Source organism: Prinia subflava, chromosome 2 (genome assembly GCF_021018805.1).
Source record: "Prinia subflava isolate CZ2003 ecotype Zambia chromosome 2, Cam_Psub_1.2, whole genome shotgun sequence".
NCBI classification, from domain to species: Eukaryota; Metazoa; Chordata; class Aves; order Passeriformes; family Cisticolidae; genus Prinia; species Prinia subflava.
Window position 1 is genome coordinate 66198789 of NC_086248.1, and position 26677 is coordinate 66225465.

Sequence of the window (26677 nt, forward strand, 5' to 3'; positions counted from 1 at the left end):
GAGGAGGAAGGGGCAAGTGGTTCTGCAAGGGACAGATAAGGTAAGATGCTTGAGGGACAAAAAAGGTTAGATGGTCACGTAAGGGATAGGAAAGACTTAGGAAAGGGTACAGAGAAGGAGTCTGTGCGGAGCTGCCCATGGGAAGGGTGCAGAGAAAATGTCAGTGCATTGAGAGGTTGCTAACAGGCTGATGCTTGCAGACTTCTGTGCCAGTTGTATTCCAGCACCAAAGCACTTCTATAGGTTTGCTTATCTTAGTGACAAAAAGGTTAACATAGTTAAAAACACTAACATTTCTATAACAGTACATTAAAAAAATTATTTTATAAAAGTCTTCCTAATACTCTTGTCTAATAATGCTGTTCATTTTTATTTATGCTACTGTGTGTTTCCTAGGCCATCCATGCCTTCCAAGGTAGCTGCTTCCCACGAGAAGTGGAGATTTCCAATTTGGCCAGAATGGAATGATGCAGATATCAATGCAGAAAAATGGGATGCTGGAAAAGCTGGAAAAGCTGGAAAAGAAGGAAAAGAAGGAAAAGAAAAACCTGGAAAAGGTCAAATTTCAGTAAGTTTTGTGACACATATTATTTCCACTTCATTTTTAGTATTTGTGTTTAATAGAGTATTTGTCACAACTTCAAAATAATGTGTTACTGATAAATATATTAATTTTCAATCATATTCTTTTAATATGTTTAAGTAGTTCTGTACTAAGCTACAGTAATAAACCATAAGTATTGTGTGTTTTTATTTGCTGTGTTTAAAATGAACGTATAACATGTCTGTGTACATTAAGGTTTTTTTAAAAATACAACCCCCAAATCTATTTCAAAGCATAACTATAATTGAGGATGTGGGAACAGCTGAACTGTTGTAGTATGTCAGTTTCTGTGGGCTCAAAAGCTTTGATGAGTTCATCTTTATCATGATGAAAATGGATGTTGAAGTACTTTCTTTTGTACACTGCAGTTTCTGGACATGTGAAGCACTGCAGTTCTAGTATGTAAAAAATGATATGAGGGAATATTGTCACTTTGCAGAAAGTAAGGACCAGCCAGATGCAGAAAAATTTCTGGTTTCCAATTTTGGGATGAATTAAAAGTCTCACAGATTTTTTTACTCCTTCATATTGGTTATCATTGCAGAATGTATAGGTCTTTTACACAGAGTAGTAATAAACTTATTTCTTAAAGAATTTCTTAAACTCAGCATTTTAAATTGACATTTAAAATGCATTAAATACTGTACTTTGTATTTTTTTAATATGCAAATTCTGCATTGTTCATATATTTCTTCTGAATGTGTCCTTGTGTACTATGTTTATGTTTCCATATATCTCTAGATTACTTTTTTTAACCCAAGATTGACTGTATTATACTCTTATGGGGTCAAAGTATTGTTTTGAGAGAAGGTATACATTCTGTACGGAATATTGCCATTAACTTGTCAAGTAAATAATTGTCCTTTGTGTCCTTCTCCTGTTTCATTCCCACATTTGTTGTGTTTGGGCTGTACTCAGCATTTATCTATTACTAATTTCTCAGGTCTACCAGACATTATCTTCATACATAAACTTCAAAATAACTGTATCTGAAAACCTTTATTCTATTTTAGCACAAGACGTGTTCTGAGTTGTTCACCGGTCTCTTCAGTTCTTCAGCTACAAGCTGTATAAAATATTGCTCCTTTTACATGTTTAAAGGAATTATATGTCAGTCACAGCAGATGAATTTATGGATCTAATGTATTTTGTAATGTGACCTCTTTTAATCCAAGCAGGTAGCCAGAATTCAAGATCGTGTGGGTTAGTTCAGTTGGAAACAAAATTAGTAATGTCATCCAGGACCTTTGAGTACACTTGGAACACAAATATAAACAATACTATTTTCTAGTGTGGGTAAAGAAACCAACGTGAAGTGATCTCTTTCATTGTAACACTGAAGGTCTTTTACCAAGCAGCTGTACACAATGCCTTCTCTTTGAGCACTGCACTGTGTTTGCTGAGATGGTGCATTCGACCTTATGTTTGTCTCTTGTGCCCATTTCTTCCATGTCCTTCCTGTAGAACTTGTGGTTGAGACTCTGGTCCTTAGAGCATGAACCCCTGAGACTTTGCACTCGTCTCTTATAGCTGCCTTAAATAAAAGATAAGTTAAAACTTGATTTTTTCAGCCAAGTTTAGCTAAACCTACAATATCCTTCTCCAAATAATTTTTTGCATTAATGATCAAAAGAAAGGCTGTATCTTTCTAGGTATGGTTTGTTGTCTTTTTTCCTTTGCTTAGTGTCATGTCATTCCTATCTGCCTCCTTTCTCTGGTTTATCTAGTGTTTAAGAGCTAAATTTTCCTCTTCTACCATGAAGTCAGGGGGGGATGTCTCTGAAAGCAGACTATAAACTCTGTTAATACAGTTTGGTATGGTCCAGGCTCCAAGGTGTTCTTTAGCTTTCAGAAAAAGTTTAAAAAAGTATTCCTAAAATATTCCTTCTCTTACCTCCTCCCAGTTTATCTTTTTTTGTTCATGTACTGAAATAGCTCATTGCGGATTATTATGTTGGAGGAACTTACACAATGAAACAAACAAATAAAAAACGTGGGGAAAAGATTATTCGGGAGTCTTTGGTCTGTGTTTGGTTTTTATGCTTTTGTGATGTACTTTGTTTTGCCTTCCTTTTAATCATTAAGGACTCAAAGTATCAGACTTTTGTTCCTGGCAACTCTTTCTCTGGTCTGTAGAAGATAGAGTGCATTGTAGATTGTGACACACACACCTATGTATAATATGCCTAAAAGCTGTTTAAGATCCAGGCACAAATAAAAGTCATTAACCATGTAACTGGTTAGCTTCTCAGTCAGCACAACCTGTATCAGAGGCATGTCCTCATCCTACACTGTGCCAGTAAGTAAACAGATATCCTATATCCTGACGCCTTCTGTGCATGTGGAAGATAAGCATCACTTCAAAATTGCAAGTTTGAAAACTGCATGAGCCTCTCTTTTTAATGGGCTAATTCAGGCTGGATAATTATAGTTCTCTTTGGTTTCTAGAGCAGTGCTAAATGCATGGAACATGCTTTTTTTGTGTCTTAATAATTGCTTTAGATATTTACTTTTAGTCTTCAACTTAGAAAGCTATAGAAATAAAGGAGTGAGAATAAGTATATAAGGAATAACTTGGTAGAAGAGTAACTGGCTTAAAATTTAAGCTTTTCTTGGAGATCCTTCTGAAAGGGGAAAAGAAAAAGAATCATTTCATATAGATCTCTTAGAAAGTGCAGACCACAAACTTCTCTAGACACTGTAGGTGGCTTTTGTGCTGCATCTTTGTCTTGGGCTTTGGCCTCTTTTTGTTCAGTTGCAGATAATATTAGTTCTTTTTTGTGCTTTTTTTTGCTCCTTAAGTGAATTTTCCTGTTTATTATTTTAAATTTTGTGGCAGATACAATACTGTAATTATTAAAAATGGTCCATTTTTTCATGCATCTTATATGTAGCCTGGATTTGATGATCCCGAAGGGAAAATAAGGTTGCCATCATCCTTAAAAGTGCATTCATGGAAACGTCCACAAGAGTTTTTAGCAAAAGAGGTAAGAAACAAGCAAGCTCATAATGAAAAAATGCTAATTGTCTAACTTGTGAAAAATAGAGTGAAATGAGCAGAGGAAGTTAGTTCAACAGGTGAAAGCCAGTTGACCCCACAGTCAGTCCTGTCTTGGAGACCAGTGTACATGAGGGGTCAGTGGCCTGTGTGAGAGCTCACCTGTGCTTCACACAGGGCTGGAAACCCTGGGCCCAGAGTGAGCTCACACAACTGATGGTGATGGAGGAGCCTGCAGGCAGCTCCTGCTCCTTACTGGCAATTAGATCACCTGCATCCCCTTGACTTGATGTAACCACAGCAGCAAATTATTCAATGTCCTTTCATTTTACAGCAGAAATTGTGAGCAGAGTTGTTTTCTTGTAAGAATATATTTTCATAGCTCAAATTGTATCATAGGTCAGTAAAACCAAAATGGACAGAGCCTGTACAGAATGCTGCATAGATGGATCAGAGGCCTGCTTGATGCCACACAATATGGGTTTCCCAGTGTCTGAAAGGACATAGGATTACTTATACTAACCCCATTCTTTACAGTTAACTGTAATTATAGCATTCTCAATTATACTATACAGAAAGAGCCTTTATTAATGGGATAAGACCACCATGGACCAGCACTTCCTGGTGCAAAACAGCATGGTAGTGTATTCTCTCACATCTGCATCACTTTTTGACTCCCTTGTTCATTTGGAAGACAACTGGATAGAGAGATGTCTTTCTATTTTTCTTGGTGGTTTTTTTTCTGATTTAAGAATTACTGTCATGGCAGAAAAATGTCTGTATGTTCCAACTGAGGTTTCTTCTGAGCAGGTATCTGAAGTATTCATATTTGTCATGAAACCATGAACTAACTTTACCAGAACACAGTGCTTTTTTTTACTTCAGCTATCATATTTTTCTGGGCTATACAGAGTATATGTCCATGTCTTTCACAGTACTTGTCTACAAGTTCACCATAACATTTTAAAATTGTGCATAGCTGTTATTCAGTTTAAGTTTAAAATTAATAGCAGAGAAAATAAACAGCCTTCCCATATCAAAGGTAGGTGTTTTCCAATACAATTCTAATCTAAGGGTTTACATGATTTACTTCAGATGAAATATTGAAGTTTTAGAACACTTGGACCACACTTCCAAATTTTTCAAGCTTGTCACTTTTCCTTTTGTCAGTTTGTCAGTTCCATTTGTTATTAGCTAGACACTAAACAGATCTAAGTTTAATTTTTAATGGAAGGAGAGGGGGAGGTCAGAGGAGTAATTGACAAGACCAAAAGATTGGATAGGAAATGCTGCCAAAATACATAAACTGAGTGGAGGTATCCAAAAAATAAGGGCAAGAGAGCTGGCAGCCCAGAAAGTCATGGAAACATGTCTCTGTATTAAAAATAGCTTTTAAAATATATCTCTAAAATACTGTGGAGAAAGAATTTGTTTTCTTTAGGACCTGATTAAAACTTTGATGCTTCTTTTGGTCCAATATATTTTGAATTAACAAGCAATGATTATCAGGGATTTTATATAAAAATTAATGTAAATGTCAAGCAGTGAAAGGCTATTAAAAATTATTTGTTACTTGATGTATTTTTAACTATAAAAGAAAGCCTGATGAAGCCTATTTAGTGTGGTAAGCAAAGAATCAAGCAATGAACACCAGTATGTGATGAGAGGCACAGATACATTTAGTTCAATAAACTGCTATTCCAGTCTTTTATTACTAAACAGTTGCAAAAAGGAAATGGGCTGTACAAGAAGGAAATAGTCATGAACACTATGTAATGCAGCCAAAGGTTTGATAAAGTCACTGTTCAAACAGTACCACTGTCTAGCTGACCATGAGCAAATGACCTGTGAACCCTGGTGGGTGCCTAAGGGAATCTCAAAGTATGAGATAGTGTTATGATCATGGTTGGAGTGCAGAGCTGCAAATATCTTAGGAAACTGAGAACATCTCGATTTACTTATGTGATTATTCAATTTGATACTCTTTAAATCTGGTAAAAATAATAATCTTTTTTAAGAATTCTAAACCTACATTTTAAGGAAGTTTTATTAAGAAATACCAAACAATCTACAAGATGATCACTCCTAGTTTTCAAATGTGTAATGAGTGTTTGCCAGATGTCCAACATTTGCATGTTCACTGCAGTTAAATGTTCATGTTAATTTAATTTTTTCCAGATAATTTAGCTGCAGACCTAACTAATATACTTTCTACTAGGTTCCTGTGATAGTCAAAAATGAAACTTCATTTGACCTTGTTTCAGCAAATGAGCACATATTTTGTTGTGAGGTAGGTGGAAATGCATTAATGTTGGTTTAAAAAAATATATTTCATTTTTCTTATCTTCCGTTAACTTTTTGAATTTCTCTCTAAATGCTTACAAAAAAGTAATAAGTTGTGAGAAATTTAAGTGGAAAAATAATGAAGGGGATAAAGTGGCAATAAATGACCTCGATTATTATAATTAGTGTTTACCTTTTTTTAAAATTTGAAAAATCAGTGGCGGTAAGAGGTTTTGCAAACTTCTTTTAAAAAATATATATGCAATCTATGCACTGAGGTAATTACTACTAGATAATATTGTCTAAAGAAAAGAGTAAATAAAGGGCTATATTAGAAAGGATTTATATTTTTTATTCAAACTTTCTAGAAGTCCCAGTGGGCCGGCATGTGTGCTCAAATGTCTGTGATTCAGGCAGTCTTTTCCATTTCTCCAGAGTTGAAATGTTTACTGAATTTCTGCAGTTTATGCGAAAATATAAATCAGGTTGAATCAAGGCATCTAAGTGCCTTACTGAATGTAATATTACTTAATAATTTCTATTTCATTCAGTACATAAATGTAAATTCAAAATTCAGCACCAGAGATATAAGGGAGGAAACTCCAGAAATCATGTAAATTTTGAAGTCCACAAAACCACTAATTTATTTTAGGACAAGTTTCTTGGAGCATCCATACAACCACTAATTAATTTTAGGGAAAGTTTCTTCTGGTAAAAACTTTTTTCATTCCAGTTTATGTAAGTCATTGTAACAATTTGATAATACTTGTGAAAGTATGGCATCCATCAGAAAACTGAATATTATAAAAACACATACATAAAGCATGATCAGTTAAAGCTGTTTTTTAGGTCTTAAAAATTACTAAGTGCATTTTATAATTTAGGATTTCTTTTGCTGAGTACAAATAGTGGCTATTTAAGGCAAAACTGATTTTTAGCAGCTGGCTTTTAATAAGCAATTAAGTGACAACTCGCAAGTCCTGTAACATAATTTAATATTATATTTCTTCATCTTTGTTTAATGATGAATAACTATATTTACTTTTATTGAGTGCTTTTACTGAGTTCCATGAAGTCATGTGCTATTGGAGACACGTATTGTAATGATTTAAAGAGAAGTTTTAACAGTGAAATTAATTCTTCCATTAAACCATAGCTATATTTTCGTCACTTTTATTTACAACATTATCTGATTTATTCTTTGATCATTATAATATAACTTGATTTTTTTTTTCAAACATGGATTACTTGAAAAGAATTTTTTTAAATTTTTCTCTCATTGTAGCTGATGAGATGGATTGTAAGTGAAATCTATGCTGTCTGGAGGCTACATAATGAAAATTCCTTAAATAGTGAAACACCCACACTTGTTTGGAAACCTTGGGAACATATTTATGCCTTATGTAAAGCTACTAAGGAACATATACCACTATACAATACATTTGGAAAATATGTATTGAAACTTTATTGGATGGTGAGTAGTTTCCTTCAACAATATAAAAATATGATGCAGCTAGCATGGCAAATTTTAATGGTTAATGGACATGTATTTTAATATTGAAAATACATTGATTTTTGGGAGTAGAAAAACTGAGAAATTGTTGATGCTTGTTAATTAAAATGCCTCTTACAGGTAGTGTGATTTTTGTACAACTTGTGACTTGATAAACATGTTATTACTTGCAAAGGTAATTTTTTTTTTTTGTAGTTTTGTAGGTTTGATGCAAATGCTTAGTAGAGTCAGACATGTGGCCCACACCTCTGGTGTATTAGGCTAAATGTTTTTAATGTTTAAGTAATTTATTTGTCTGTCTTTACAGAGCTATTTGTATCTAAGTGTGTTTAAAGACAGTTAGATACTTCCAGTGTGAGGACGTGTTCTGAAGATGTACTGGTAAAACTAAAACATCCCGAGGATTTCTAAAGATAACAGACAATAACTTCTTAACACATTTGGTGGCCAACAGGGAACAATTAATTGCATATTGAACTTCATTTTAATAAAGAAATAAATACATATAAAAAAGAACTGACATTTAAAAGTTATCTATGTTGTTGGAGTTATTTCAGTTACATTTGTCTTTCGTAAACAGAAAATGTCACAGTTTGCTAAGACCTATAACTACCCCTATTAAATTTCCAGTTGCCCAAAGTTGAAAATATTTTTGAGACAATCAGCTGGAAACAAAAACTTGAAAGTGACTTCCCTGTAAAGGGAACACTGATCTGATTTCAGTGCCTATGCTTTCCTCATCACTTACGACTGCCTCCACGTGTGAAATAACTTATATTCATATAGATAGGAGTTACGTGAGTTTGAGAAGGCATAAATTGTGTTGTCCAAGTTCCTCAGCAGAGGACATTGTTCTTTGTGTTAATACTGCAGATATTATGTAGCCGTGTGGTAAAAGACTACATTTTAAAGCATATCCAAGAGTTACCAGCATGCTTAATTTTCTTTGTCACTTTTTTCACTTCTTGTGACACTTCTTTGTTTTTTTGTTGTTGTTGTCATTTGGTTGGTTTTTGTTTTATTTGTCTGGGCCTGTGTGTTTATTCAGTTTTTTTTCCTCTGGGTATACAGCTGTATTTTACAGAAAGAAAAACAGGGAAAAAAAGAGGGCCACACGTTGGTAGATTAAAGAAGTTGTTAAGACAAACATAGAAAGACAAATATTTTAAGAGATTCCATAGGAGAAAGTAGAAAATGAAATGAAAAAGAGAGCAAAAGGCGGAAGAATAATGAACTGACTTCAATAATATTCTGCATTGAGTCCTGAAGGCCTTGTTGTGCATAACATCAAACCTGCGGATAACTTTTTTCACATAATTCGCAGAATATATAAGTTCTACCCCACAGTGTACTTTCATGTTGCATTCCTAAGGTTATTGAATTTGTTTCTGTAGTTATTTTTTCTCACTTTTTTTCCATCTGTAGATATGTCCCACATTTTTAAAATTTATTTGGTTTCTTTTTCTTTACTTATCAACTAGTACTGTTCTCCCTAGAAATCTTCAGCAATTATTGGAAGAGGAGATACGTGATCATATCATTGACCAGGTCCTTTTCAAACTAGGGAAGTTTAAGTGCCTTGTTTTGGTTGTCACAAAATAGTTCTTATTGTAGAATTTATTAGCTTTTATGCATTTTGGGTATCTTTGTCTTCTGACCTATGTTTGTTTTCTGTTAGACTGTTGAATTCATAGCATTAATCACCTGTTGTTTTGGCTTGAATCCACAGTTTAGTTACAAGCAGAGAACAATAATTCTTGGTGAACCCTTTAGTGATTTGGTCATTCTTCATCATTTTGTGGGTGAATTAACAGAAGTACTTGGTATTGGCCCACCTATTTTCTATTATATCTGCATCACTAGGACAGAGACTTTTATTTGGAGAATGGTAGACAAGATTGTTTTGTGGAATACTGGCTCAGTTTACTAATGAAGTCTTTGGTATTGGAGATATCAGTACTTGGTCTTACCTGTTTGTTTCTTATCCTCAAAATATAGAATTTTTTTACTTTTTTTTTTCATTTTATCATTTTGTGTTGTTTAGTACACTGTTTTATAAAATACTATTGTAATGCTTAACAGGAGGCTAACTGCAGTCAACATCCCTGGTTTTGGGAAGCAAGGGGGACCGCTTATATCACAAGTATTTTCCAGACTGAGACCTAAAGAGGCATTTAAAAAGCTGCTATCTTAGTTAAGTCTTTTTTTAATCATTACAGTTTCTAAGGCATAAGTCATGGCAGCTGAAGAAACAGCAATGAATGCATACACATGATATAGTACACATATGAGATGAAATATATTTGGAAATAGCTGCAGTTAGATTAATCTCTGAAACAAATAAGTCAGAGTAGTAATAAAATGCTATGAATGCTGTTTCCATGCTTCTCTAATATTATGTGAGAATTTCTTTTAAAGCCATCTGTAATGTAAATCAAGTTAGAGTAGAATTGGGTTGTTGGAAAAGCATTAAAAATTCTCTTACATCCTCTTCAGTTGTTAGGCCACAAAAAAAAATTCTTTCTGCTTTTCTCCCCTTTCCCTATCACAGGGGTGTTGGAGAAAGATCATTGTGGATGACACTATGCCTTTCAGTGAAGAGGAGAATTTGTTATTACCAGCTACAACCTGCAAAAATGAACTTTGGCCAATGTTGCTGTCCAAAGCTATCATTAAGTTAGCAAATACTAGGTATGTTTTTTCATCTCGATTTTGCTTTTTTGTGAAGTCACATGGTAATAGCAAAAAGTTGATTTAGTATACACAGGAAATATATTATGCTAAGTTTTTATAATGAAGATTATACACTTTCAAAAGCTGACACTGTAAATCGGTAAACCAAAATCCTCTATAGCTACGGAAGGTGCAGGGTTTCCTTTTTAGATGTGTTTGTAAATTTATTTACAGAAAACTTACAAAGAAACTGGAGCACTCTCATCACTTGCTTCATTTGTTTGACATTATTCCTGAAAACTTTACACATGGCTTTCTGCCAAACAGAGGTACCCATGTTCTCTTAATGAAATTGTTATTGTCAGCCTTGACCAGTGTTGACTCAACCAATATTGAAAGTAGAGTTTTGTGAGCTGCTTTTGATACCTTTGCTACAGTTGTGCTATCGTGTACAGTGATCCACTTCCCTAGAAGTGACCGGAAAAGTAGAAGGTGGGCCTATGATGCAGTGGTTGACAATTATGGCTACAGGCTCCTATGAAATGAGTGATGAGCACCAAGAGTTTAAAGAGTTAGAGAATAAGCTTGAGAAAACAATTCAAAACACTCATCTGGGTTGTGAAGCTTCCTTGTTCTTATCATATCAAGTTGTGTTTGTCAGAAGAGTCATCTGAAGTATGTTTACATGGGCTAAGGAGTTGCCTAGAGCTGCCTGTTAAAAAACCCTGTTTGCAGGAACGTGATTGAAATACTGCATTTCTCCAGAGCACAAGGTTTAGCCATACAAGTGCTGGCATCTGTGGCCTTGGTCCTCTCAGGAAACCTCTCCAGAGGCAGCAGAGTGTCAGTTTGAAAGAGTGAACTTTGCTGGAGTGGAAGTAGAAGCAGCTCATTCAGAATAACCTGGGAGTTAGAGAAGCTGCTTAGGAAATGGAAATTGTAGAATCAGAACCCTGTTTTAGTGCAAGGGATTTTAAACCTCATCTCCAACCCCACAACTGTGAACAAGGATACATAGTATGCTTGCTAAAGAAGTTGAAAAAAATGCTATCTTACCAGAGGGAACACTAAAATAATGTACCTGATGCAAAGGCATTGACTTTGTAGGGGAGTAGACAGCAGTGGTTTGGAAAACTCCTAAAATTGCAAGTAATGACTTGTTTTTCATCAAACTTATTATGTGTATGGTCTTATTCCTGCAGAAAGCAATGTAGACTACAGAGTTTAGTGGAGTTGGTTACATTATAATTGTAAAATGTCTGCTTTTGTCTTATAGTATATATGAAACTGGAAAAAGAGAGATGGAGGAATTTACAGTTCTACAAACACTGACTGGATGGGTACCAGAAGTTATTCCTCTCCAGTAAGTTCTTTTATTAAACAATTTATGTGTAAGTTCTTTAATATTTAATTCTATAAGGCTTTATGAAAAATAAAGCTGAGCCCTAAATGTCCTTCACCATCAATTTTGGAAAATGAATGGTTTATAATTCTGGCACATAGGATATGTACCTCTGAGAAATGCAATTTTATTGTGCTTTTCTTTGTAATCATACAGTTTCCTGTAAAGCTATTTGTCATGCTGATGCCTATTCTTTATAAAACGAATTTAGCTTATATTAAACAATGTGATGAAAACAAGGTAAACAAAATCTGTTTCATTTAGTATGCAGTTACAAAATGTCTGCTGACATGATAATGATAAACAATAATTTTATATGTGAATATACCATAGAAAATATGTCATGAATTTGAAAGTATGAATATATGTCATGAATCGATGTCAGCTAATATGGTGTTTCCACCCTGTAAATTGTAACAGTTGGCAGACTTCTAGTTTCAACCAAAAATAGTATTTCCTACCTACAATAACATTTTTCTTGTTTCCTGTGTGTTTTGTGTTCATTTTGTCTTTTTAGAGAAAGACATTGACTTTTCAACTTGACATTGTTCTTACTAAATGAATTGCCTTGATACTGATACTGAATGTTTAGACGTTTTCTTTTGAATTACACCTTTTTGCTTCTTAATATACATATTCAAATTAATACATAGATAACAAATACTTATGGTTTATATATAATTTACTTAGCTATAATTGTTTATTTATAACCATATTTCACTATTAAATAATTTCAGTCAAAGAATAATTTATTTCATTTTCAGTATTTTTTTATCTCAAGCTGTGGTTGCAGTTTAGGTTTTTGATATTAATTTAGGTTTTCTGTGAATAAATTTGTGTCCTACTGTAGTCTATATATAGTTCAAGGACTTAAAAATCTAAGTAGCCTAAATTTTATTTCTTTCTATAGTTAGTTTTACAACTTCAACAGCAAAAACAGTATTCACTTACTGAAAATATATTATATCATGGAATATGAAAATATGAATACTACAGAGTCTTTGGAATAGTAGTATAAGATGACTCTAGCTCATTTTACAATCACTTATTTTATTAAAAAAAAATTGAATGCAGTGAGTTTGCATGAAACTTATTCTGTTTCCCTGTTTGAGATTATTTCTGGAATCGCTGAGTTTCTGTGGAAAACCAACATGACTGCAACTGTTATCTCATATCAAAACCTTTCCAGTTTGAAAATACCCTTGAGAAGCTTTTTAATATACAGAGCTAGAGTCACAGTATTATATTGTGTAGTTGTAAAGTGGTCTGCAATTTTCTCTGCCCCAACTCGTATCTGCTAAAATCTAGCACGGATGCTTTATTTACAGGTATCTCTAACCACCATCTCTTTTTAATGGGTCCTTCCATAAGCTGTCTCAACAAATATTTCTGATACAGAGTGTATTCTATCTACTAAAATAACCCAGTAGCATTTTTTAGAGTTAGACTGTCAGTTATAGTGCTGTCTAAATGAAAATCATACTTCCTTCTCTTAGTGGAAATATCCCTACCATTGACATATGCATTTGTGTTTTCTCTTAAAGGCCTGAGTACTTGGACAAAGTTTGGGGCTTTTTGAAAGAGATTGTGCCAGAATTCAAGTTGCCAGAGAAGAAGGCTCCAGAGCTTGAGGTTATTCAAGATGACACAAAACCTGAAGAGACTGAAGACTCAGAGTTAAAAAGTAGAATTTCATCTGTGACTAAGCTGACAGATATAACTGAGAAAACAGAGACAGCCAGTAGTGTTAGCAAAGGTCTGTAGTTTTACATAGTCTAATCTTTGTAGGCCAAGCATAAATAAGGTCAACATCATCTCTGTTTTAATAAGTATATTTTGCATATATTGCCACATACAGTTCTGAGGGTTTGTTGTTTCAGTAAACATGTTGCAAAGATGTAAATTCAAAATACTTTTGTTTTAGCTATAGATCTCATTAGAAGCAGTACTAGTCTTTTATTTCATAAAAATAGCTTCACTTTCTGGCAGATTTTTTTCAGATCCATGTCACAGCAATTTCTCTAAATCTGGTTCCTTGCAGAGAGATACCAATCAGAGGTTACAGTTTCTCCAGAGGCAACACTGCTCTGACTATCAATTAATTATACATTTCATAATAGGTGTTGTAAATTGTGATTACCTACAGAGTTGTGACAAATATGTTCTAATATCTACCTGCATTTTTTTTTATTGCAACTTTTCTTCTATGCTACTAGGTATAGGCAATGATTTTCTTCAAGAGCTGCTAATCCTATTTGCATTTAAATGAAAAAACTTAGATTCAGAATCTTGTTTGTTCCAGTATATTATTCTTCATTGTTTTTGAGACTGAGTTTTCTTAGTTGCTGTTTTTAACTTGAAGACATGGGTGCAATTTCACAACACTTCTCATGCCTTTGGAGAGTACAAATCATATGCTAAAATTTCTATTTCTTCCTAGATTTGCAGAAAAATCTCTGATTTCCTCTCTTTCAATCCCATGAGCTGTGTCCCAATGTCAAAAGTGTTTTAAAAGTCTTAGACATTACATGGTTGAAGCAGTATTCTCTCTTAGAAAATCATCCTATCATTTTGACCCAGCTATCAGTGTGGTAGATACTTCAGAATTTGATATAGGCATGCCACTGAGAACAGCACTGTTCTTCATCCAACAAGGTGCTGTAACTTTTTTCCCAGAAACTAAGTAAATTTAATCCTGCCTAAGACTTAAAAATTCTATGGGTAACTGAAATAGCTAAGAATCAGGGAACCGCTGTGTTATGATACAGCTCTGTAATCTCCAAATCTGAGGCTAAAAGCTTTGTTCAGATGTTCTGTTGATGTTTGGGATTAATGTTTGGATGATACAAAGCCATTTGTGTCACTATGAGAGATAAGGACCTGAGTGAGTCCAGCAGAGAGGGCAATGAAGATGATTGGGAGACTGGAGCATCTCTTATGAGGAAAGACTGAGGAAGCTGGGCCTGTTCAGCTTTGAGAAGAGACAACTGAGAGGGGACCTCATAAATGTGTATAAGTATCTAAAAGGTGGGTTCCAAAAGGATGAAAGCAGTCTCTGCTCTTCTCTGTGGTGCTGAGCAATAGGAAAAGAGGCAATGGGCAGAAAATTGTGCACAGGAAGCTGCACCTGAACATGAGGAAGAACTTCTTTACTGTGTGAGTGACTGAGCAGTGAAACACATTGCCCAGAGAAGTTGTAGATTCTCCTTCACTGGGAGTGGCTTTAAACTGGAGATATTCAAGAACTGTCTGGATGCAATCCCGAGCCATGTGCTCTAGTATGACCCTGGTGGAGCAGGGAGGTTGGACCTCACAACCCACTGTGCTCCTTTTCAGCCTGAACTATTCTGGGAAGCTGTGTTGTGCAGTTGACATGAAGGATGGGAGGAATGCCATCTGAAAGGACTTGGACAAATATGAGAATTAGACCCATGAGATCTAATGAGGTTCAGAAAGTCCAAGTGCAAGGTGCTGCACCTGGATTGAGACATGAGGCATGCATACAGACTAGAAGAACTGAGAGCAGGCCTGTGGAGAAGGACATGGGGGATCCAGTGAATGCGAGGCAGCACATGAGTCAACAGTGAGTGCTCTCAGCCCAGAAAGGCAACTGTATCCTAGGCTACATCCAAAGCAGTGTGGCCAGCAGGATGAGGAAGATGAGTCTTCTCCTCTACTCTGCTCTTGTGAGACCCCAACCTGGAGTACAGCATCCATCTAAGGGTCCCAGCACAAGAAAGATATGGACCTGTTGGAATGAGTTCAGAGGAGGTCCACTAAGATGATCAGAGGGCTGGAGAACCTTTCTTATGAAGGCAGTCAGAGAGCTGGGATTGTTCAGCCTAGAGAAGAGAAGGCTTCAGGGAAAACTTAGAGCACCTTCTAGTACCTAAAGGAGGCCTACCAGAGAGCTGGAGAGGGACTTTTTACAAAGGCATGTAGTGATAGAACAAGCACAAATGGCCGTAAACTTACAGAAAGCAGGTTTAGATTGAATATTAGAAGGAAATTCTTTCTGAGGATAGTGAGCTCCTGACACAGGTTCCCCAAAGAAGTTCTGGTTGCCCAATCCCTGGAAGTGCTTAAGGCTACGATGGGACTTTGAGCAACCTGCTCTAGTGGAAGGTGACCCTGCAGGGGGGTTGGAACTAAGTGATCTTTAAGGTCCTTTCCAACCCAAGCCATTCTATGGGGTGAGGTGTTTCTTTTTGCATTTAAGAAGTCTTTACTGTAGTCTAAGTTCTAAGGCTTCAAAGAATGTTTGGACTGTGGGAGACTTTCTAATTCCATGTCCCTTGGGAATCTATGCATTGTCTATTTGAATTTTTTTTTTCTAATTACTGATGCATGAGAGCAAGGACATGAAGAAAATATTTGGCACAATGCCAGAAATACAATGATTTCTTACACTGCAGTAAGAACTTTAAAGTCGTGCAGTAACTAAAAGGTGGGACCAAAGCCTTCCTGGCTCCTTCTCAGTATCTTCATTTACATCTTAAGAACTAATTTTTATTTTTATTAATTTTAATTAAATTACATTAGTTTATTATTGTAACTCAACTCCTGACTTTAGACAGTCTGTGGTTGATTGTTTTCAAATTTGTCTAAAATCTTATTAAAGCATTTGCACTGTATAACATGTGATGACTGAAATTTTTTCTGAGAAAAAAAATATTTAATCTTTATTTTGCTTAATAGAAAAAGCAGAGCAGAAAAAAGTAGGAAAGAAAAAAAAAGGAGGAGAGAAAGAAAAAGGCAAGTCTGCAGAAAAGTTGGCAAAAGCCCCAGACCTTCAGGACTTAACTGAAAGTAAGTCCTATTGTTTTGAAGCTGAAAATACAGACAGGAGTTACATGTAAAGCAAAAGGCTTTGCTTTGATTTGGTTTTGAAGTTACATGGGGGGAGATCCTATTTACTTATTTTATTTAGTTTAAATTGTAGTTATTTATATCTTACATTACACACTGAAGTCATTCTAACCTAATCTGTAACATAGACTAAGAATAATATCTTGCAGTACTTTGTTTTAGTGGTAAGGTGTTTTACAGTTCTTTTGTGTTTAAAAAACAACAGTCCTTCCTCCTTGATAATTTAGTTGTTCAATATCTACTTTAAGCACAAAATTGCAATTGGAAAAAGCAGGAATGTTTCTTTCTTGAAGGACAGGGGAGCTGGGGGCAGGAGGGGGCAGAAATATTCATTAGCATTCACTACATGATGTAAATCTTATTTTTTTTATCTTTGTCCAGGAAATACAGAGTGATGAATTTAATTTCTGTGTTGGTATATTCATAAGAGCATAAAAATTAAGTAAATTCTTGTTTTGTGCATTTATATTTAATGTTTAAAAACAAAAAAAACCTCAAGAAAATACATTTTAAACAAGCCACAAGTAAATCCTAATCAGACAGTTAAGCAATCAACTAAGATATTTCAAATTTACTAACATAAACTATAGATCTTCACAAATGTACAGTAAGCTCATATGCTCTTGGCTTTGCTTATGATTGAATACGTGTGGCATTTCCATATGCCTGGGGCAAAAACCAGTTTTTAACTGGAATAATTTGTAGTTGCAAATCAGTAGGTGAGAATAGGTAGAACATCTTCACAAGGGAGATAACTGAAAGTAAAAATGAAATTTACTACATAAATGGTATTCCTGCTTCTTGATTTGGATCCTGATTAAAATTAGTGATGTAAATAATTTTAAACTACAGAAAACCAAGATTGTGGTTTGTCATCAGCAAATATATTTATTTAAATTCTTACCTTATGTACCACTAAATGAGTTAAACAGCAGTAAATTTTAAAATATATTATAGAATTGTAGTTTGCTTTAATGTAGCTGGTTTGGAATAGGAACTGAGGTGTTTGACTAATTAGTACTCAAGCAGATCATGGAGAAAAGAAAGCAAAAGGGAAGCAAAAGAATTTGAGAATATGTATCCTAGAAATTGTGGAAAACGAGTGAAAGAGCATTAAAAAAAAAGAGGCAATGCTTCCATGTGAAAAATGTCATGATATTTAGATCTTTATTCTGCCAATTAAAGCACAGTTTATGCTTTTTTCTGAAAGACAATTACTGTCCTGTGAAGAGGTTATTTAGAAAGATTATTAGTTCAGGGCTCAAGTACATTAATCAGAGAACTCTTTTATCCTAAGTTTGAACCAGAAAAGACTTTTGGAGAAGAGTAGGTAGGTATCTCTATAGTAACAGACCAAATGTAAGATGATTATATTGCAAGGGGAAAAAAAGGAATTGCAGTTTGAAATAATACTGAATTACGATGCATTTTTCTTGTGAGATTGTAGCCAAAAAAGGGAATTTTGCTGCTTTATAAGACACATGGTCTGCAGAGTGGCGCAGGACAGTAGAACCATTGTTGTGCATAAAATAACATCTGAAACTAGGTCTTGATTCAAAGTCAGACTCCAGAGGCAGTAGTTGTAAAAAGTTCCTGAATTCTTCTGGTGGAATTTTGTAACAGTGAGTTTAATTAATGCCGCAACTTTTTTTTTTTTTTTTACATTTTAAGTAGTTTGAAAAGTGTTTCATTCCCAGCATGATAAAAGTTCTTATTTCCCTGCTGCGAGCTTTCACTCTACCTGTTGACTTCAAGGAAATTTTTCTTCTTTGTGATAAATATGGACCATTTATAAAGATATATTTAACTACTCCAGATATTATTTATATTTGACTTTTAGAATGGCAAAACCCTCTGTATTCGTTGCATTGTATATTCATGACCTTGCTCTTCATGACACATTGAAGTACTTCTAAATACTTGGACACTTCTCTTACAGGCTCTTGATTTTGTGTGGGCTATAATGGTTGTGGTGAATTAATGCTGTCTGGAACCTAAGCTACCACCTGTTGCAGCAGCCCTTTTGTTAGAGGGTAGAAATGAGCCAAGACACAGACTTCTTGTTCATCACAGCATCAAAAGGTTTATTCCTCTTTACAGCTCAGCCATCCTGACTCCAACCATTCACTGACTCTGGCTGCAGCAAGTTCCTGCTGTAGGTTTCCCTTGCAGCCTCTGACTGCTGGTTATTTCCTACTAAACTCTCACTGCAGGTATTGGTTTGCAGACTCTGACTGCAGCTTTTTCCCAGCTAGACTGTGGCTGCAGGTTCCACCAGCAGGCTCTAACTGCAGACCCAGACTGACCTCACAGCAGTGATTCTCTCTCCCCAGGATCCTCCTTCATGATTCCCCTCAGCAGCTAATCCACTCCCTTTTATCAACTTATCTTTATTGGATATAGCTTTGACTCATAAGGGGTGAGGCTGTATTGGGTAATTAATACAGCTGTCACTTAATAGGGATGAGGTCACCTGTATTCCCTTCTTCTACAGCCATCCATCCACCCGCTCACTCCCCACAGTGGGATGGAGCAGAGAATGAGGAGTGAATCCTTTGCTCACCCCCGGTGTTCTTGCTGGGGCAGTAGAGTGAGAAACACTCTACTTATTGGTGTGTGAGCTCAGCTCAGCTCACTGACATACTGGTGTGTTTTCCCCAGTGTTTTTGTCATGTATCTAGAACAGCACCACAAGCCCTAATGAAAGCTCAATCCCAGACAGATCCAACACAAACATATGCAGTTCTGAACTACTTGCACAGTCAGACCAATGCTTGCTGCACCCCACAAATGCAGTGTAACTTGCAGGATCATTGAAGCATTGAACTGGTTTCTCTATTTATCTGGTTATGTGCATCCAGCTGAATAACAAGCCCTTGACGTAGTCAGTCTGAACCCTTGCTGAGAGCAACCAACTCTGGTCCTTTGGCTTATCAGTCAGCCAGTCTTCAGGAAGTTTTGGCAGACAATTTATATGTTCCTACTGACCCATTTTAGCATACAAATCTGCACTTTTCTATTCAGCAGCTTTTTCTTCTTTCATACTTAGGGTATCCCCTTGATTCATGAGCAGTTTTTACAATGAAATTATATGAGGTACTGTGAGATGAGGGTCCAAAGTGATGCAGGGTCCTCAGACAGGTGCAAAGGAGAGCTGCTTCATTGTAAAAACTAGGGCTTTTTGAGCAATTAGCCAATTATCAGTTGCTTACTTTTAAATCGTAACAAACATAATTTTTCTAACCACCATACACTATGGTGTGAACACACAATAATTGGATTTTCTACCTCTAATTTAGCTGAGTCACTTTCCCATAGTCCTTTTCTGCTTGGCCAAAGTAGCAGACCTGAGTTGCGATTTTACAAGGCCTTCCCTTTGTAAGGTTTTACCTTTACGCAAGAATGTTCTCAGTTGCCTTGTTCCTATAGAGAATCACCACTTTGCTTTTATTTAGATTTCCAAACTACTGAGTTTCTTCATAATTTCTGAGCTACTTGAAAGGAACACTATTCCATTTGAAATGGCACTAGCAAGGAACTTGGGAGTTTGTTCTACTAATCAACCATGCATTTTGCTAATCTCATTGTGCCTTGATATAAATTCTGTAATTAAAGATATTTTCAGTGTCGCAGAAGTGTTGAGATTATTATTATACTTGGAAGTTTTTGAAATCAAACAAGTAGATCTGTAATAATCAGAGGCGATGAGATAAACGTAACATAATTGTAATGTTCTTATAATTTTTCTTTTACCTGTTCAAGTGTTTTCATTTACAAGATGGATTGAAGCCTAATGTTTTGGTTTTTCAAGTGCCCATCATCATTCTGCAATATTTCTTTCAATTCTGAAGAGCATACAGGTTGCTTTTCTGAAAACTAAGAAATACCTTCCACTAAGCGAAGCTAATCCATGCCTATCACAACAGCAGAAGTTAACATCTGAGCTGCACATGTGATGATCAGGATATTGAAAGCCGGCTGATGTGTTTTCATAGAAAGGTTTGGCTTGGATGGGACCTTGAAGCTCATCTAGTTCCAACCCCCTGCCATGGCAGGGACATCTTGCACTAGGCCAGGTTTCTTACAGCTCCCCCTGTGCAACCTGGCCTGGAACACATCCAGGGATGGGACATCCACAGCTTCTCTGAGCAACCTATTCTGGTGCTTCAACATCCTCATGGTAAAGAATTTTTTTTTTTTTACATCTAAGCCATCCCTCTTTCAGGGAGATCAGTTAAAACAATTGCCTCTTCTTTTATCACTCCATGGCCTGAAGAGTCTCTCTTCAGCTTTTTTGTAAGCTCCTCTTTAGATATTGGAAGGCTACTCTATCTCCCTCGAGCCTTCTCCAATCCAGGCTGAATAACACAAACTTTTTCAGCCCTTCTTCATAGGAGACGTTCTTCAACCCTCAGATCATCTTTGAGGTCCTCATCTGGCATCATTAGTCCTTGGAAAGCTGAACTACACCATCAGCTCTTGTTTGATAGATAAATATTTAAAAGAAACTTTAAGAGTGAGAAAAAGCTTTCCAAGTCATATGCAAAACATATGATAAACAAATAAAAATAGTTAAAATCTATTAAACCAAACAATTTTAATTCCTGGCCTTTCTTTTTAAGTGGTTGGATATGTATTTCACATGGATCAATTCAAGTCTTACTTTCCCTTCTCAAAGGGATTGAAGCATTTGTTCAGGTTGTTTAGTATTCATTCTCTGCAAATCAATTTGTAAAACTGCAACTGTGACACATAAGTGGCTACGTGGATTCAGAATTTTTTAACAAAGCACTGCAGAATTCTTATAGGCATACTAATGATTAGAAATTATAGGCTTTGCTGAATCTGTTTTGTTGTACTATATAACATTTTTGATCTAATAATGCAATTTTATCAAGGCTATCTGTTTTAACCAGTTTCCCCAAATGCTGAATCAACACCACTATTCATCACTACAATTGATGCCAAATAATTTGCATACAATATACTCATTTTTTGCACAGTGAAAAAAGATCAAATAATATGTAATTTTTAAAGCTACTGGCATAATTGTAATTGTAAAGCTACTAGTATTGTAATAGTATTATTTAAGTGGATATGATGTGCCTGGTTAATCATTTGCATGCTCTGATAATTTGTTCATTGCTTTTTATTGTCTGCCCTGCAGACATTTTATTTCACAACCCATCTGGGCTGAGTGTGACAGCTTTGCATTCCACCTGGCATTTGATTAAATAGTTTTATTTGAGAAATACTTCTCACATGCAATGCCATCAGAATGCCTTGTGGCACATACTGTTCTGTAATGCACAGGACATCATAGCTAATATTGCTGTGTTTGTAATAGATCAGATATTCATGTATCAGGTAAGAACTGAGGTTAAAGTTGATTATAGCCTTGCTTTTGAATAAGTTGAAACCCACAACTAACACAAGAGCTGTGGGTAACGTGGAAGAATATTTAAGATGCAAAGATACTGTGCTTTGAGAATAAAATGCTGCATACCCTCTAAATAAATAGATTTTAGGTCTGATAATTTATATTTTCTAGAAACTTGCCTGTTTGTATGCAGGTAGCTTTCTTTTATTTTACAGAATATATTTATTCTTAGTGCAACTTCCAGTTGAATATTTACTAAATGTAGGAAGCAATTTTCCTATATTTGAGGTGAAGCTGATGGGAACAATGGCAGACCCAGAAAATTTTACTGGAGTGTTAGATGGGGATAGAATCATAGAATCATTTACATTCAAAAAATTCTCTAAGTTCATTGAATCCAGCTGTTAACCTGTACTGCTAAGCCCACCACTAAAACATGTTCCTAAACGCCACATCTACACATCTTTTAAATGCTTCCTGGAAAGATGTCTCAACCACTTTCTTGGGCAGCCTGTTCCAATCATTAACAACTCTTTCTGTGAAGAAATTTTTCCTAAAAAAGCATTCTGGTGAAAAACAGGTGTCACAACCTGTGGACTGAAATCTTGTCTCCAAGTTTTCTGAGATGACTAATGAAAAATAGAGAGAAATAGATATCTTTCTTTTTAAGATGTCTTTTTGGTAAAACCAGAGATGTGTATTTCAAGTATTATGTTTTAGACTTTTAATTTCCCTTCAGTGTGAATGAACTATCAGACATTCTTGACTTCTCTTCATTATTCAGGAATTAGCAGTGGCTTCTTTCACAGATAAGAGTAGGAGATGATCGTATGGTTGCCTAGTGCAACAGATTTCTGAGGTTAAACGAGTGAGTGTGCCCATGTTTGTATTTCTTGCCTATAGCAGAATTACAGGCAATCAAGCTTCTGTAAGGTATGTGAAGCTTCTATAAGCTTCATACTTTCTGAGGCAGCCATCATTACCTTCATTTTCTTGTCTGCTTGACAGAAGTGAGAGCAGTAACCCTGGCTTACAGGCTCTGTGTTTCTTGAATTACTTATCCCAATCTCCATATCCCTTGGGAGCAGTGGCCAGAACTCTGGCTTTGGATCCTTTTGTTGGCAAGATCAAATTTTGCCTTCACTGGTGAGAAGCATTTAACTAGTACTGACCAATCAGGATGTTTTTATTTCATCTGCACAGATTATGCATATTGTTTACTTCATGTTAGTATCTACTGTTTGTAAAATTGGAAGTCAAACAAAAAATAATGTTGAAAGCTATTTCTGACCTGTCATATTTTAAAATTGTGTTTTCTGTTACTCATTTATGTAAAATAAGTAAAATATGCAAATGCTGTTGATGATTTAAATGAGGTGGGTTTTTTTCCATCCATGGCTTCTTTTCAAATGACATTGCAATGATCTCTTCTTTTGAATAAAATAATGGTCACACAAAGAAAATAGTAATAAAAATAAGGCAGAGAAAGCACAATAATGTAGTGTGAAGTGCATCTACATTTTTTTACTGTTTACCTTGTTCCAAAACATTTTGATGTTTTCTGTGTAGGTTCACCTGTACCAACCCAGCCAGAAATGGTCGTGTACGCTGGCTGTATACCGCTGCATTTGTTTGAAGAGGATATTTTTTTATTAACACAAATGGTAAGATTCTGTGCACTCAGGACAGGAAAGCATTACTTATTTTGTTATCAGAGGGTTTCATTTTGTTGCAACAATGTTGTAACAAAAGGAATACAGTTAGCACAGCGAAACAGTTACTTGATGATGACTATCAGTTAAATTTATATTTATATTTATATTTTGGTACTTCTGTATTCTGAACATGAATTTTCCTGCCAAAGCCTGCTGATTTTACTTAGTTTTCCTCCACTTTCCTCAGGATCCCAGAAGTCTCCTCGGAGACACTAGATGTGAAGTAGAAAATGTATCATGATGAGATATTTCTGAATGGAAAGTCTAATTGTTTTAAGGGCTACTTGAACAATATGAATTTTAATTTTTTGAAGACTACTTTTAAGACTCTCTGATATACATTTTCCAGTATGTTGTTTGTTGTTATATAAGAAATAACATATTTATATAAATTTCTATCATTAGAGTTGTGACTGGTGAAAGCCACCTGGAAAAAGTGCACTTAATGCAGCTGGGGTAAAAAACCCCTGAAGTTTCCACTTAGTCACTCCTCAGAAAGCTTTTTATAGTGCCAGAGCAGGCTTTCTTGAGTTGATTATTAGTTAGGTTTCCTCTTTTTTTTTTTTTTTTTTTTTTTTTGTACATTTAAATCATATCTATTATAATTAGATCATTACTTTTTAAGATGACTTCTCAGAAACTGATAAGTTTCATAGAGTAAAGAAATTTCTAGAAAAGGTTTGCAGGTATTATTCTTCAGTGCACTTAATTCTTGCACATTTTCTTTTTAAAGTATTTTATGCAAGTTTGAGAATTAACTTATTATCTATGGTATTGTTTTGATTTATTTTAATTTAAGGTCTCAGTCAATATTGTCTCTTTGCTAATAGTAAGTAATGCTAGCTATCAAAAAGCAAAGTGGAAGGGGAGACACGGGCTTGTATCTTTCCTGCCACCTAACACCCTGAGTCTCAAACTTGACTACAGTCTGTTGGGATATAGAGATTACTGAAAAAGAAGTATGGCAGACCAAATAGGATGAGACAGATGAATCTATATGTCTAAACTAGTATTTTAGTAAAGATTTGATAGAAAAAATGGAAGCTGAAAAAATGGAGCTGTCAGCTCCATTCTACATTTAACAGAAGTTAAATGTAGAAGTGTAGAGGATTTCTTATGGACAAAACCCCCACCATTTTCAAGCTGTATTGAGGAGCTGAGACAAACTACACTGATTGAAATAAAGTTTAGAAAATTGATTCACTGATATAAGAGTTGCTCCCTAAACTTGGAGAAAGTTTTGTCACTGACTGCAGATGTGCCAGAATTTCTCTCCTGAATTTTTGCAGTATCCCTTTTTACTTTGCTTTCTAGTATGGATTTGCTATGGCTATTGTTGTGGCTTGAATTTGTCTTAGTTTGCTCAGATAAAATGAAAAAAATATCAGTAATTGAGTCATACAAGTGTGTACTGTAATCTACAGTATTTCTACAGTAATTCTCCTTTATGACACCTTACTGATTATCTTCAAAATCCTTTCTAATCTTGGATGTTTTAACTAGTATTTTTAATTTAATCTGTTCCCTACTCTTCAAAAAACTGACGACCACAACGTTCTTCTCTACAGAGTTCATAAGTACAGAACCTAAGGATCATTTTAAAATTAGTAGAAGCAATCATAGACGTGCTGATGAGTATGTTGAAGAAATAAGTTATTGGTGATTTATTTAGCATGCAAAAGAAAGTGTGTTTTTATAATTAAAAGGATGTACAAATGTTGTAACAGAACTTGGAGTTGTGATGTAAGTACTGGACCATTATTATTTTAGTGGGAAGAGCACCACTCAAAGTCCACATCTAAAACTGCTCCGAGGTCTGTTCCTAAGGGCTTTGGTATGCAGGTCAGCTGAAGTGTCTTTAATGTGTTTTATAAATGAGCCATCAAATAAAAAGCATAGCTTTAATGATGTGTTGGTTCAAAGCTATACACTATGGAGTTTTTACAAGTTTTCTAAAAGACCAATTGATTTTAGAATTCTGCCACTTTATAAATTCAGCATGAAATAAGGACTTTTTCCCTCAGAAAATATTTTCAAGTATGATTATTTAAAAGAAAATGTTGTGCTTGTTGCTTTCTTACATATTCATTCTCTTCACTTGTATGTTATGGTTATATAAATAAGTTAAAAGAAGGGATGCATCTACTATGAAAAGCAAAATACATGTAAACACTTCTAAGTATACTTTTTGTGCTGAATATCAAATTCTAATGAGCATGTTTTTGGATAGTCTTGTCAGGTGGACTATATTAATTTCATTTGTTACAATGTTCATTTGGACAAGCTGTTAGATTCTTTTGTGTGCATACTGTCCTTGTTTGTTAGACAGATATAAGGAGAAAGAAGATCTGACCCAGTCAGATTATCCTTTCGTGTTCCATAGGCTGATTCTTCAGAGAAGATGAGGCAATATGGGCTTTCTCATATACACAGCCATCCTGTCTTGATCACTAGAACCAGGTCCTGTCCTCTGGTAGCACCACCAGAACCACCACCACTTCCTGCTTGGAAGCTTTTCCGTCAGAAAAAGCACGTTGTTGTGACATCTGAACCCCAAGGTTTGTCTACTAAAAACTACAAAATAAATTTTTAATTACATTTTAATTATTTCAGGACCATACCTATCATCTGTTAGCCTAATTTCAATTGAACTCAATTTTCTGTTATTTCATCTTAGCCATATTTCCTACATGCTTTGAGAAGTGTCTTAATTTATGTTGAAAAAAGCACTCTAGTGGAGCAAATGAAGAGTGGATGTTATGAAGTAATGTAGAAGCTCTCTGATGCAGATCCATGAAAGCTTCTGAACACCTTTTAAAAGTTTAAAGTATGTGACTAGTCCTGCTGCATCAACTCATGGTTTTAGAGTAATCTTTTTTCTAGGGTTTGTCTGTACTGCATAATGGAATTAGATGTATGATATGAGATAGCTTGAACATGAAAGTGTTGCAGGCAGGCTAGCAAAGTATACTGGGATAAGAAATAGAGGAAGTTGGCAAAGGCAGAAAGTGCTGTCATAATTGTTTTGAGCTACCCGGGACAACCTTACATGTAAGTCAGGTATAATTTAATACTTTGCAGGCTGAGGATCAGAGTGTAAAGCATTAATTTTTTCGTGATATGTCACCTAGAACCACCCCTGGTTTTTCTGTCCCATTCAAGTGCATGGGATGATACTTGAAAAATTATTTAGGGGTGACGAATCCCCATTGGGAATTATTGCTCAATGTTAATAGTAAT

General features: G+C 35.3%; 1 protein-coding gene across 4 annotated transcripts in view; it reads left to right on the top strand.

The window, feature by feature from the left end:
- The window catches only part of ADGB (androglobin), a 104380-nt gene that overhangs the window by 16185 nt on the left and 61518 nt on the right, over positions 1-26677 (top strand). For 3 of the 4 annotated variants that reach the window (XM_063390338.1, XM_063390337.1, XM_063390340.1), the window contains 10 exons: positions 397-568; positions 3499-3591; positions 5821-5892; positions 7171-7359; positions 9950-10089; positions 11348-11434; positions 13018-13229; positions 16172-16282; positions 23292-23386; positions 25821-25995. In XM_063390338.1, the coding sequence (XP_063246408.1) occupies positions 404-568; positions 3499-3591; positions 5821-5892; positions 7171-7359; positions 9950-10089; positions 11348-11434; positions 13018-13229; positions 16172-16282; positions 23292-23386; positions 25821-25995 (1339 nt within the window). In that variant the 5' untranslated portion in view covers positions 397-403. The remainder of the gene's footprint in view (positions 1-396; positions 569-3498; positions 3592-5820; positions 5893-7170; positions 7360-9949; positions 10090-11347; positions 11435-13017; positions 13230-16171; positions 16283-23291; positions 23387-25820; positions 25996-26677) is intronic. The other variant, XM_063390339.1, reaches the window with a different exon arrangement.